This window comes from Sarcophilus harrisii, chromosome 2, assembly GCF_902635505.1.
Source record: "Sarcophilus harrisii chromosome 2, mSarHar1.11, whole genome shotgun sequence".
NCBI lineage: Eukaryota > Metazoa > Chordata > Mammalia > Dasyuromorphia > Dasyuridae > Sarcophilus > Sarcophilus harrisii.
Window position 1 is genome coordinate 438130835 of NC_045427.1, and position 14190 is coordinate 438145024.

At 39.9% G+C, this 14190-nt stretch overlaps 1 protein-coding gene across 2 annotated transcripts in view; it reads left to right on the top strand.

Annotated features, from left to right (window-relative positions):
• Nucleotides 1-2865: 2865 nt before the first annotated feature.
• The window catches only part of PAPPA (pappalysin 1), a 266709-nt gene continuing 255384 nt past the window's right edge, over nucleotides 2866-14190 (top strand). For both annotated transcript variants that reach the window (XM_003757073.2, XM_031954192.1), the window contains exon 1: nucleotides 2866-3497. In XM_003757073.2, coding sequence (XP_003757121.1) covers nucleotides 3101-3497 — 397 coding nt within the window. In that variant the 5' untranslated portion in view covers nucleotides 2866-3100. The remainder of the gene's footprint in view (nucleotides 3498-14190) is intronic.

Below are 14190 nucleotides of genomic sequence, written 5' to 3' on the forward strand. Positions count from 1 at the left end.
GGGCAGAGTAAGGTGGAAATATTTTTCAGAAGGTGCACATGGAAGAGACTGAAAAAAGTTCAGGATGGGAGCCTAGGTCAATTAAATTCTCACGTGGTCATATGCAGATCTAAGTTGAAAATGCGGACATAGATGTCAAGAATCTCTAATTGTGAGTCAGAAGATATATTTCTGGCTTTGTACTAGGACCAAACTCTATAACTAACTAGTTTTGTGACATTAACATGGGACTAAATGAGTTTTTAGGCTCCTTCTAGCTCCAACATTATATTTTCAGCTTTGAAACTTCTAACTGGCCCTAAGCATCATATATTATGCTTATTATCATGGAGATAAGGTAATGTCCATTCTTACTCCCTTTTGTTGTAATGTACAAAATAGCTATTGGGAAGAGTTAAGGCAAGGCAAATACACCTTGTGCCTCTCCCTCTCCCCATTGTTTTTCAGAAGATATCAGTTTTGGGGGAGGTAAGCCTTCATGTAGCAAATAGTGAAAGTTCATTAAGACAATTGTAAAGTTATTTATTAAGATCATTAAGTGGGTGAAATAAAAGGAAATGAAGATATGCTTATCTTTGAATTTATATTAGAGATATGTGCCTCAAAAATTACTAAAGAATGAAATTCTAATAATTGAACTTATTTTCTCAATGATTATTAGATTGTAAGCTCCTTGAGGGTAAGGGGCTGTATCCTTATTTTATTCTTTTATCATCAACACTCATCAAAGTTCTTTGAATGTAATTAGGGCTTAATAGATGTCTGTTAGACTCTAAGATTTTCTTGCTGTTGTTGTTAGATTCTTTTCAACTCTAATAATCTTTGAGGTATAACTTAAGAGTATAATTAGTTTTAATGATGTCATTATCAGATAATTTAGCTATATTTCCATATTTAAAACATAGGCTTTCTTTGAAGGATAAAATTAATGAAGGCAAGTTGCCATCATATATTTTATAAACAATTTGAAATGATAGGAAAAGTAAGCTTTTGTTAAGGAATGCTATTAATGAACTTTTATATCTATTAATATCTCCTCATGCTAAAGGGGGAAAAAAAAAGTGAAGACCTGGTATATTTCTGATTGAATACCTGGAGAAACTGAGTTCAGAAAATGCTGGTCCAAAGTTTGAAGGCAAGTTCTTACGAGAACAGAGTTCTGAGCCTGGAATCCATAGCTTCCAGGATGGTGCTGTCATCCTTTTATGCAGCATTCCCTCTTTTATGGGGGAGGTCTGAGTCATTCACTCATTCTCAAAATCTGCATACTTTCTAGAATACACATTCTCTGTTGGCTCCTACTTTCTTACCAAGGGGGCAGGAGTAATCTGAAGGCTCTGGAACAAACATCTGAAAGGCACATTTCAGGCAACCAAGCCCTTTTTCAGATTTGAATTTTATCTTCATGTTTCATTATGCTACCCTATATGTCAGAATCATAGTGAATATTTTTATCTCTACTTTATTTGAACAGACCAACAGCTAATAATTTGTAATACAACAAGGCTAACTCATTTTGACTTGTTAAACATTTGGGGGGAAAACAACTGTTTTGCCATTAGGGGGAGCTTTTGAGTTCTTTCAAGAGTAAAAAAAAAAAAAAAGAACATATGTATGTATACATACATATACATATTTGTATATATGTCCCAGTTCAGAAACAGACTCACAGAACAGCAAACAGCCAGACTTTTCTTACCTGTGGCTACAGATATGATAGAAGATTCAAATTTCTTATATTTGAAAAACTGAGCCAAATTAATCATATTTTTCTAAAGCTAAAATCATTACCAACACACAACACATATTTTAAAATTTTTCTTAAGCAAGTCTTTGGAAGCATTCAGAGATTCATTCCTACTGCATCCACATCTGAGAGGCAAGAGCTCTGGGAGATGCCTCTTTTCCTTTTCTTCTGATGATTCGATGAGGACTTTTAAAGCAACGTTTTCTTTAGCTGTACACCATTGCACTGAGGGGAATTGGAAAAGGGGGAGTCTTCATCCTTGAATAACTTTAAGGAAATAATAAGAGGGAAAAGGAGAGAGTGAGAGAGAAGAGAGGAAGCAGAGAGGAGGGAGAGAGGAGAGAGAGAGAGAGAGAGAGAGAGAGAGAGAGAGAGCAATTTAAAAAAAAAAATCTGAGAATCAAGTTTCAGGACTCTTTATGTGCTGTGCAGCAAAGGATGAGGTTTACCAGCAAAGTGCAAAGGGGATCTTGAGAGAAGAAATAGATTTTTTTTTTCTTTTGCCAGAAAAAAAAAAAGGAATGTGTGTTTTGAACTGGATTAAGAAGGAAAGCTGGGGAGACTGCAAAGGGGTGTGTGTGCAGAATTTCATTAAATTGTTACCTTAACATTGTCTTCTTTAAAAAAAAAAAAAGAGGGGGAGGGAAGGGGAGGGAGAGGAGAAAAGAAGAAAAACATAGCCAAAGTGGTGGAAGGCTGTGCAGCTATCTGCTTCTTCCAACTGATTGATTAGTCATGAATCCCGCAGTTTTAATAGGGAATCATTCAATTGGGAAGGTGGACCGCCCTTGAGTAGATTAGCATATTCTTGTTTACTCGTCTTCTGAGGGGCTTTTTTTCCCTCTTTTCTTTCATTTTGTGAAGAAGGAGGGAGGGGGACTGGGGGAAGAAGGGGGCTGTGGCTTGTGTTATAAAGGAAGCAAAAAAAATAAATAAATTAGAGCATCTTTTGGGGGGAGGGAATTCAGTGTATCCGTGTCTTGGGGACGCTGCTTTTTTTTTTTTTAAATAGGGAGAAATAATATCAAATCAAATCAAATCAAATCAAATAAAGGCAAAGAAACCCCATCAGAGAAATAGAAAAGAAGGCATCCCAGCTGTGGAAAAAAAAATAAGGCAGATAAAGGAGGGAAGAAAAAAATTGCAAACCAGGAGGAGTTTGATTGTATTTTTAAAGGGGAGGGGGGATAGACACCTTTAGAAAGGAAGAAAGAAAGAAATAAAAGACAAGTTAAAAGAGGACCAAATACCCAAGAAGGGTGAAGGAAGAAGAGAAGAAAGTCGAGGCGAGGAGGAGTCCAAAGCTGGCAGGTCGGAAGGATTTGCAGGGGAGAAGGGGGGGGAATATTGGAAATGCAGCTCTGGAGTTTGGTGCTGACTTTGGGGCTTCTCTGTGGAGCTCTGGCCAGCGGAGCCGAGTGTGGGATGGACGAACGCTCACGCAGGGCTAGAAGGGACACGCGGCCGAGCCGCCACCTCCACTCGGCCGCTCTCGGCACCTGTGCCACCAGGTTAGCCCGAGGCCGGCACTCACCCTCCGGCTGGGAACCTCTTCGTGCCCCCCGCAGGCGGCAGCAACGGGAGGTGAAGGGCGAAGAGGACTCTCTCATCCCCAGCCGGGCGCTCTATTTCAGCGGACAAGGAGATCAGCTGAGGTTGAAAGCGGATATCGAGCTGCCCCGGGATGCGTTCACGCTGCAAGTGTGGCTTCGAGCCGAGGGAGGACAGAGGTCCCCGGCTGTCATTGCAGGTAGGTGGCCCGGCTGCCGCTGCCCTGTCCCCTCTCCTCCGGGCGGCGGACCTCGGGGCGCGCGCGCGTCTGTGTGTGTGTGTGTGTGTGTGTGTGTGTGTACGTGTGCGCGCGCGTGTGTGTGTTTGCTGGGGGAGGGAGAGGAAAAAGAGGCAGAAAATCTCCTATAGCTTGTGCACATGGGAGTATGTGTGTGTGTTTGTTTCCTCGGAACTGCGTGCGTGTCTTTGTGTGTCCGTGCGTCGGCCTCATTCTGTGTGTTAGGCTTTTGCACTGAGATCCCTAAGGGATAACCGGACAGGTCCTTTGTTTGTTTATTTGTTTGTTTTAAAGAAAATCTAAAAGTATTTAAATGTCTGGCTTTTAAGTAAAGCCTCCTTTTGTCCGCGGGAAGAGCTGTTCCCCAAAGTGTTTTCAATGGCAGGACCGAAACTACCCCGGTTGTCAGTCACCTATTTGGAGCTTGGGATAAACTACCCTCGGAAGCTGCTTTGGGTTGGTGGGTGGGTGGGGGGAGGCGTGTGTGTGTGCGTGCCTGCCCACGCGCGTGCGGGTGGTGGCGTGGTTTTGATTGTTTTCCACTTTTTATTGGGGTATCCCCCTTTATTTCAGCCCCATTACCCCCTCGAGACTGACTGGGGTGGAGGCTGTGCTTTCTAAAGAGCTATAAAGGAAGATGTTATTTTGAGGACGTAGTAGCCCAATTAGCAGGGAGTCGCTTTGCCTTCGGCCGCTCGGAAACACTCCCCCTTGGAAACATCACTGTAGTGCTTGGCTGGCGTCCTATATTTTCCCCCTTTAAAAATCACAAGTCGAATGCAAATTGATTCAGGGTCAACTTGCTCTACGAAAACCCTTCGGAACTAAGCTTACTGAAGTCTGAGTATACTGACAGATATTGCACTTTTCTCATTGGCATTTTATGATCCTGCAATGAATTTGAATTTTCTGCTAACCTCTTCTCCCCCCTCCCCATCTTCTTTAGCTGTAGACCTCTAGTGAAATTGGACGCTTCGGGAGGGTTAGAAACCCTAAAGTGTCCTTATAAAAGCACTAACGCCCATCTTTTCTCGAAATGAACCTGTGGAAGTGTCCTTAATAAAACTGGGAGGGGGAATGAAGAGGGGTGGAGAAAGGAAGAAAGGGGGAAGAGAACTCAGTCCTCAGGTCAGGAAAATCCCTAACGCCTAGAAAGAACTTTCCCTGTCCCGGGATGCCTTAAAGAGATAGCTAGGGGCTCCCTCTTTTCTTTAAGGATGGTCCTGACACTGTGGATACTTTGGATTCTTTTTTTTTTTTTTTTTTCTCTCTTCTCTCTCTCTCTCTCTCTCTCTCTTTTTTTTTTTTGGTGGGGGGTGGAGGGGAAGGAAAGAAAAAGGTTTCAGCCTTCCTGTCAGTGAGTATGGTATGCACAGATTTCCTCTCTCTTTAAGTCATTTCGACTTCAAAATATTTCGACTCCTCTTGTCACTTGTTCATCTTGGTCCCATTCTTTTTCCCCTTGGCTTTGTTGACCTGAGTCAAAAAATGAGGGCTCGAGTCCCGTCTCTACCAACTTTTTATCTGTTTGACCTTAGTCAAATCACTTCCCTTCCTTCAGAGCCTCATTCAGATTTTAAAACTTTGCATTAATGACCTCTGAGGTCCCTTCTAGCTCCAAATTCTGATAATTAAGTTTGCTACTTTCTTCATTTCTTTTCCCTCCCCACCTCCTACTCCTCAACCTCCAAAGAGTTCTTTCTGTAGGAGAGGAAAACAAACAAACAAACAAACACCACCACCACCATCAAAGCAAATGAGTTACTTCCTCACCCCACCCCACCCCCAAGTCTGGCATTTGTTGTGCTCTTTTTGAAAAGTGTCTCTGAAAGAACTCAAAGTTTATCTATGAATGGGGATCCCATTTCCCTTACTTTCAGCCAAAGTAGGGAAGCCACAGCCGGGAACATCAAGCTGCACAGAGGTTATTACCAATAATAATACTATTTATGGAGTGATTTATGTTTGCATCACTTTTACAAACATATAAAAGACACAGCAATGACCCTGGCTGGAAGCATCTTAAAATATTAGATCTTCTTATTTTCAATCTATACTTGCACTGCTTGTGATCTGATAACTTCCCCAACAGATTTAGACAGATATCATCAATGAAAACACATAGTAAATGTATTTTCTTTTCTTTTCTTTTTTTTAATATGACACCTGGCGTGCCACATGAGTCTGTTTTACAAGTATCTGTAATTCAGACAAGGGACCTCTCTTCATACACACTCTTTTACATGAACCAAGATTGTTGCAGTAAAATACTTTAATTGGATGGGGGAGGTTAGGTTATTGCTTGTATAAAATACCTGGCCCATTTTATGTGTGGAAATCACATTCCTCTCAAAAAGCAGTGCTGTCCCATAGCACCAGAAAGCCTGGAGCTTTCCTCTAGAGGATTCTGGCTCCCCCCCACTCCCCTTCTCCAGCTGAAGACAAGCCAGATTTGGCTGTGTGTAAACACCTGGAATGAAGCCAGAGAAGGACTCATTCGGAGTATCCTCCACACAGTATTGCCTCTTAGATTGAGGAGAACCTGCTCCTTCTTTGAATTAAAACAAACAAATACGGAGATCCTGGCAGCTGACTTGAGAGGCTCTTCCTCTCTCTCTCTGTCTCTCTCTGTCTCTATCTCTGTCTCTGACTCTGTCTCTCTCTCTCTGTCTCTCTCTCTGTCTGTCTCTCTCTGTCTCTCTCTCTCTCTTTGTCTGTCTGTCTCGTTCTTTCTCTATGTCTCATATGTTTTGGATTGGAGTGTAATGGCTGGTGTGAATTTTTTTAAAAACTAAAGCTCTTAGGTTCATTGCTTCCTTTGCCCACTCCCCTCCCCACATCTAGTACCTAAACTTGAATATCTCAGTGAACACAGTTCTGTTACTGACCACCTGCCTGGAGGAACCTTAGAATCCCTTTTGAATGTATAGAGCAAAGGGTGTTGTTTCTTTAAGTTATTACAAGCCAGGAATCCCAGGTTACCAGTCTCCAGAGAGAGGTGCCCAGCAGGGACTGCACTGCTATTTCAGGCAAAGAGTTTCTGTTTTGCTGTCAAGCCAAACTTCCTTACATCACCCTCTGCTGCAGGATTCAATTTGGTTTCGTAAAGGGCTAATTTTACAGCACTGTTAACCAGGTTCGTCATGGGGTTGGGCCAGACCTCTCTTCCCCAGTAGGCGGGCCCAAGGTTCGCACACAGCATATGTGTGTGTGTGTGTGTGTATGTGTGTGTGTGTGTGTGTGGTTGCAAGGATGCTGTCCCTTCGAAGACTTTCTTACCATTCTGAAAAGTAGAGCAAGGGAAAAAAAAATAACACTTATGCATCTGACCTTCAGAAAAGGCACAGCCCTCTTCAAATGAAGGCAGAGTAGAGTTTTTGTCTGTGCCAAGGTAAAACCAGGCCTATAGAGTTAGTCATTTATGCTTAGCCCAGCTTTCCATCAATGTTGCAGCTTTTTTTTTTACAAACACCTCATCAACTCTCACCCCATACCATCATTGAACTACTACCACCCAGGAAGACCTAGTCTTCCAGAGAAAGACTTGTGAGTCGTTTCCAGGGGAGAGATGATTCTTGACAGTTTCTTCATTTTGGTAGGATTTTTGGCTTCTCACACCCTCCCCCCCATCCCAAGCTGATGCTCCTGTTAGGACAACAATAGGGTCAATTTGCTTAGGCCAGCTGGGGGGTCTGGGCAGTTAATCTGGTTAAAGTTTTTTAGGATAAGGGAGATAAAAATGAAATGTGGATCAGGCTGACAATGTGGATTACAATTGGAAACTTCTGTTTGGAAAGAGAAAGCAGTTTTATTCTGCAGTTCCTTGCTCTTTACAACAAGCTCAATGAATAAATTTATTTGAAGTGTCTATGTCTCTTTCAAGTTGCTAAGGGAGGATGGACAAGCTTTCCTGAAGAATATGATTTACCAACTGATACATATACTACCTTTTAAGGCACACAGTCTCATAGGATTTTCTCCATTTCATAAAGAAGGAGACTGAGGCACGGAAAGAGTAAAGTGATTTGCCAGTTTATTCAGTCAATTGTAATCAAACATTTAAATATCAACTTTGTGCAGTGCATTGTGACCAGCACTTAGAAGTGCAGCATTAAGTAGATACATAAGAAATATTTTACTGACTGACTGCATCAAGATTTAGAATTATTCTTTACTTTTGTAGCACTTTTGAGTTTTAGTAACTATTTAATTTAAAATAATTCTGTGAAAGACTTTCACAAGTGATTTTGTCTTTAGTCATTTCAGCCATTAGTCCTACTCTTCCTTATTCCTTTGGGAGTTTCTTGGCAAAGATACAGAGTGGTTTGTCATTTCCTTCTCCAGGTTACTTTGCAGATGAAGAAATTCAAGCAAATAAACTTAAATGATTTGTTCAGGGTCACACAGCTAGTAAGTGTCTGAGGCCAGATTTGAGTCTTGGAAGATGATTCTTCCTGACTCCACCCCAATTAACACTCCTCCCTTCTTCCCCCATCCCCAAGAAACTGAGTTTCTGAGTTATAAGGACTTGCCCAAAAGCCACTCATTAGCACTAGTACTCTGCCTAGCTTTAACATTAACCCAGATCCTTGGATTCTAAATCAAAGATTCTTTTCACTGACTGGATTTGAACCCTGATTCTGTGACCTTGACAAGTGTCCTTAACTCAATGAGCCTCAGATTAGGAAATGCTGGACTAGTGACTTCACCAATTGTTTAAAAAAATAAAGGATTTATGCTATTTGAGCTTTATGATTCTTAAACAGTCGATAGATTCTTTTTGAAAATAGAGACTATCTATGCATCCTTTTTTATTTACCCTCCTTACAACTGCAATTCTCTTCTTTGTAACTTCTTTCTTCTATACCTTGTAAAGCATTCCTACAGTTTAAATGGGATGAAGTATTTGGACTAATAACAGTCTTTGGAATTTCCTCATTTGACCCACTTTTCCTCCCCAATTCAGCTCACTTGACCTGCTTAAAAAACAAATAAAAAATGCTGCTGCTCAAGTGTCATTCAACATGCATTTATTAAACATTTAATGAATATAAGACCCTCTTTCTTTCATTATATTGAAAGCACAACGAATTTACAGTATCAAAGTGGGACTGGACAGCAACATAGAAAACTCAGATATAAAATTTTAGATACTAAGTATCAAACTGTACTTGGTGAAGCTGAAGTTGGGAGGTTTCTTCTTAGACATTTTGTGTTTAAGGAGATTTGATGGCTATATCTCTTAAGAGATCAGGTATAAATCCAAGCCACAGGACCATGGTGCAGGTTCATCACTCCATCTCACTCTTGACCTAGAGGGACCACCCCGAACTTCGAGAGTTAGGAGAGGGCCTCAGGGGGCATTCAGGCCTCTGGCCTCTAAACTGAGCCTGTGAATGAGGAGCCAATTAATACTGGGGGGAGAGAGAGAGAGTGAAGGGAGGGAGTGGTTTGACTGTAGGGGAAAGTTCCTCCCTCTCCCCTCTCTCCTAAGCCTCTTCTTCATCCCCTACCCCCACCTTTCCAACTCCTCTGAGAATGGGAAACTCCCTTTGGTCCAGGTCACTGAACCATCTGTCAGACACCTTGTCATTTGTGACATGTTTCTGTGTGAGTGATTTCTACACTTCCTTTCAGAACCTTCTTGGTCTCCTTCTGCATTGCTTGGCCCTTGAACCACCATTCAGTCTGGATGAATGAATGGGATGGAGTCTATTGGTATCTAAGCTGTTTTGTTAGATTGTCTTTTACCCAAAGGAAGGCAGGGTGGCCTTCTACCTAAATGACCCAGTCTGGCTAGTTTGATTTGGGGGTGTCGGGGAAAGGTCTCTTCCCTACCCAGGTAACTCCAGGCTTGAAATTCTAGCCTTAGAAATTCATTCCTTTTCTCTAAGGCTTTCTTTTAAAATGTAAATCCTTCTGAAAGGGATCATTGGATTTAGGTCTAGAAGTGACCTCCCAGATCTTCCAATCCAACCCCCTCATTTTAAATATATGAAGTCTGAGGCCCTGGGAGAGGAAGTTACTTCTGAGGTCACACAGGTAGTTAAGTAACTGAATTGGGATTCCAACTTTCTGTCTTCTAATACAAATTCCTGTCCTTTCTCTTCTTGTCACTAATGCTTCAATTAGCTTAACATTTGCTTTGAGGAAGTTGCATGAATTGGAGAATATTAGAAGTTTTGTTGGAGAATGATAGATGTTGGAAGAGAACAAAAGGATAAAGAAATAGGAAGAGTTCTGGTGAAACTGAGAAAAACTTAATTAACACAATATATAACAGAATGTATTCTAGAATGGAAATCTAGAATCCCAGATTTTACCTTGGCTCTTCCATTAATAATCTGTGCAACTTGTTTCCTTCTAGTAAATGACTATAGACAAAACTGCCATCCTTTCTGGCTCTAACTTTTTTTCTTAGGTCTCTTCCAACTTGAACATTCTGTGTTCTACAATCCCTTTCATCTCTAATATTCTATGTTCTAGAAACCCTTCCAGGTTTGACATTTTATTTTGGAAGTCCTATTCTTTTGACTTTGATGTTTTCTATAGCCTTATAAATTTCTATGTTTTAAAAGTGCTTTCCATGTCTAACATTCAATGCTTTGTCTACTTTCGTAATTTTACCCAATGCTCCCTTTTCTAAAGCATTATTCCTTTTCTTCTTCTGTATATATATTACAAGATAACAGAAATGAATCCATCTGTAATGATGCTCCCAATAAGGTAATGCAATCTCTATTCCAAGATCTTTCATCATATTCTTGCATGAGGAAGGTAGTGTACTTATCATTAACCAAGCACTGAACCTGGAGTCACAAGATTTGGGTTCAGATCCTGGTTACTGACATGCTGCATGACTTTGAGCAATTTTTTGATCTTTTTTAAGTCCTCAGGTTCCTTACCTGTAAAGTGAGGCAGGGAACCTCTCAGGATCCTTGCAGATTCTAAACCTTACCATACTTATTTTAGAGAAAGGGAAACAATTTAATAAAGGGTGAAATAAATTATTCACATCTATGTCAGATTTTAGCCCAAGTCTTCTGATCCAAGCCCAGGACCCTCTCTACTTGACTGTGCTTCCCAGGGAAGTAGATTAGCTCTTACTTGGAAACTATACCTTTCTACTGTGCCCATTTCTAATGCCCATTGCAGATGTTGCCCCAGAGTTTTGAGTTAGTTTTTTTTTTTTCATTGTGTGCTTTAACTCCCTTCCATAGGGAATTTATTTGCTAATGAGAGCTGTGTGTTTTACTGTATTTTTGTTTAGAGAACTGTTTCAAAGCATATGGTGGAAAAAGAAAAAAAAAAACCCACAACAATTGGGTGATTCAGGTTGATATAACAGTATTGAGGCTGAAGTCTTAAGGTTGTTTATTACCTTTTCCTACTTGATTGGAGGTCTGGGACTAGAAGTTAGAATATTTGAGTTCTAGGCCTAGTTTAGACATTTGAGCAAATTGCTTTATTTATCTTTCTTGACCTCAATTTCCTCATCTGTAAAATTGGGGTTCAACTAAATGATTTCTAATCTCCTTTTCAGTTCTGAATCTTATGAACCCATGATGGAGGGAGAGAAGAGAGGGGAGGGCGTGGAAAGAAGGGAGACCCTTGCTGTGGGCATTAATTACAAAATTTGAAATAGAGATCCCTGAGTAAAAGGCACCAAAGTAGTCCCAGAGGGGTACTTCCTGTGGCACTCTCTATCCATCATTCATTTTGCTAAGCCCTTGATCCCTCAAATCCCAATAGTCCCTAATTAAACAAAACCCACTCTAGCCAGATCCCTGTCTCCCCCCACACATCCACCCTCAGCCTGCTGTTTGGGCCTTTGATATCATTCTAATAGGGTAGTTTCACAGATTAAAATGTTTAAACTGTTTCTGCCATCTGGGGTCATCTTTCCCTCCATTTTATCCTGCCTTCTGCCGGAAATCCCTAGCCAAGGGGATATTCTCCATTAATACCTGCTCATCTCCCATCCCTGGAATATCTCTCCAGTTCTCTCTCTTGCATGCATGCACAATTCCCAAGGCCCTTTGATTTTTCTCAGATCAATAGAGCATTTAAACTCCAATCATAAAGAAAAGAAAGCGTGTTTATTCTCCTAAATTGTTTGACTGGAATGCAGACGCCTGCAAAAGAAGGGAGTGATGGGGGGAGGGTGAGGTGGCCCACTCATTGTTTATAAGGAGTTTGCCATTAAGTTTCTGGAAGTTTAGAGTTCTGAAAGCATATTGAGAAGGCAGGTAGGAAGGAAAATTGGGGTGATGTATGTGTTTGTGGGTATGAGTACATGTGTGTTCAGTTTTGAGGGGGAGAGAAGGTAAGGAAGAGTGATGAGAAAGAAGAAACCAGAGGGAGTGTGAGAATAAGAAATTAGGGAAGACTTTTCTTGATTTCAATTGTTTGCATTTGAATTCAAGACCTGTTTTATTCTTGTCTCTTCATATCTTTTCTATCCCAATTAGAGGGAAAAAATACTCCCCCCAAAAAACCAAAAATTTTATTTTGCACACAGTTTCTCCTGTTTCTCCTTCATCAGATGATAAGACTCTCATTTTCCTTGGTCCTTTTACTTCTCTTCATCTTATCAGTTGCTGATTTAAGCCTCCTTAGCTCTTTGCAGGCCTATCTGCTCTTCTGGTATCCCCTCATATCCCTCTTTACTGGTTAAAAGGCCTTTCACTCTATTTCCCTTTGGTCTGGCAAGTCTTATATCGACCCCTGTGACCTTAAGATCTCAGATCTTCTATTCATGGGCCACCCTTTGAGGAGAATGAGCCTTCTTCCTTAGAAGTGCTGGGATCAGCTCCCCCTAGATGAAGGACTTTCCTTTGGGAAAGTTGTCTCTGTGGATAGTCTTGACATGCATTGTTTTTGACATAGAAAGAGCTATCCAAAGGAGCTACTGATTCATGGCTCTGAGTATATGTGTAAAGTGTAACTGTAAAGTTAGGCAGTTGATTAACAAACATCCTGGAACTCACATGTCACAATGACTGCTGTCCCTTTCAAGATAGAATCATGGAATTTTGGAACAAAAAGGGACTGAGCCTCAATGGTGGTTGGAAAAAGAACAATAGACTCAGAATCAAAGAATCCTTGCATCTGCTACTTAGTCTGTGACTAGATAAATTGCTTAACCTCTTTGGGACCCAGTTTTCCTCCTCTGTAGAATGAAAAGTTTGGATCAAACAATCTCTTCACTTTACATTCTATGAGATCTTCTAGTCCAAACACTTAATTTTACTGATTTAAAAAAAAAAAAAGATTATGAAAAATGAAGTGTCTTACCTAAAATCATGTAGTCAGTGGAGAATCTGTGGAGATCTCTGTCTATTCCTATATTTATCATTATATATCTAACAAATCAATAAAGAGATATCTATATAGTTTTCTATATAAGAGCTATCTAGCTACATGGATATCTTTTATCTTTAGGTAGCTATATCTACAAAGAGGTGTATAGATATCTCTCCATAGATGTATCATTATGTAGATGTCTTTATATACATATGCTTTCTCTGTACACTATGTAAAGTATACATACATATGAGGCATTTACATCTATAATATATTCCACATATATATATACATGCATGTATATTATGCATATATTTATGTATGTATACAGTATATATTCATGTATAGGTGTGTAAATTTTAGCACTTTATGCACTAAATAATAGCTTTAAACCTAAGATTTTGGGATGATTTGTAGCATGCTTTAAGGTTAACAAAAATGCTTGACAAATAGTATTGCATTTGAAATTAGCTTATAATTTATAAACACATATGTATACATATATAATATGATTGATAAGTAAAAGAAACACTTTTGATTGATTGTCTCAGCATACACAGGCATGCTCATATATCTCAGTGTGAACTTTTATGAATATAAGAAAGAAGAATTGTGAAATTCAAAACACTCAGCAAAATAAGAAATGGTTTGTTTGGTAATGGCAAAATGTGGAATGAAGTTGACAGGCATAGTCTCAAGGCCCAGTGGAGCTAGATATTTTAACATATCCTAGAATATTAAAATTTAAATGGGCCTTAAAATTGTAAGATCTTAAGATTCAGAGCAGGAAGGAATCTTAGCCACCATCGAGTTCATCTAGTTTTTAGGGACAATCTAGTTTTAAAGATGAGGCACCTGAAATCCAGATATGTTAAGGGACTTGCCCAAAGTCACATAGCTATTAAGTGATGAAAGCAATATTGAAACCTAGGATCTCTGACTTAGTCAATGTAATGACCTAAGGTGACCCCTTTATTTTCCAAAGGCAATACGGAATTGAAGTGATTCCCCTCCCTCCTTTCCCCCTCCAAGATCCATCTAGCTAAAAAATAATAGTATTACTATCCAAGAAAAGAGCTCCTGATTTTGAGTTCAGTACTTTTAATACTACATCACACTGAGAACATGGGAGAACCTATAATAATAGGAAATTAGAGTTGAAGAATCATTAAAACAAATATATTTTATATTGTGCTTCTTGAAGTGTGTCTGCCTCAGAAAGTTAATTAAGCTACCTGTAAAAAAATTTTTTTTCTATTGTAGCTTGATTATCCAATTCATATTTTCATTGTTTGTTTAAGGGATTTTTCTATATATTTTTCTTTTATTCTTCCCTTCAGTCAGTCTC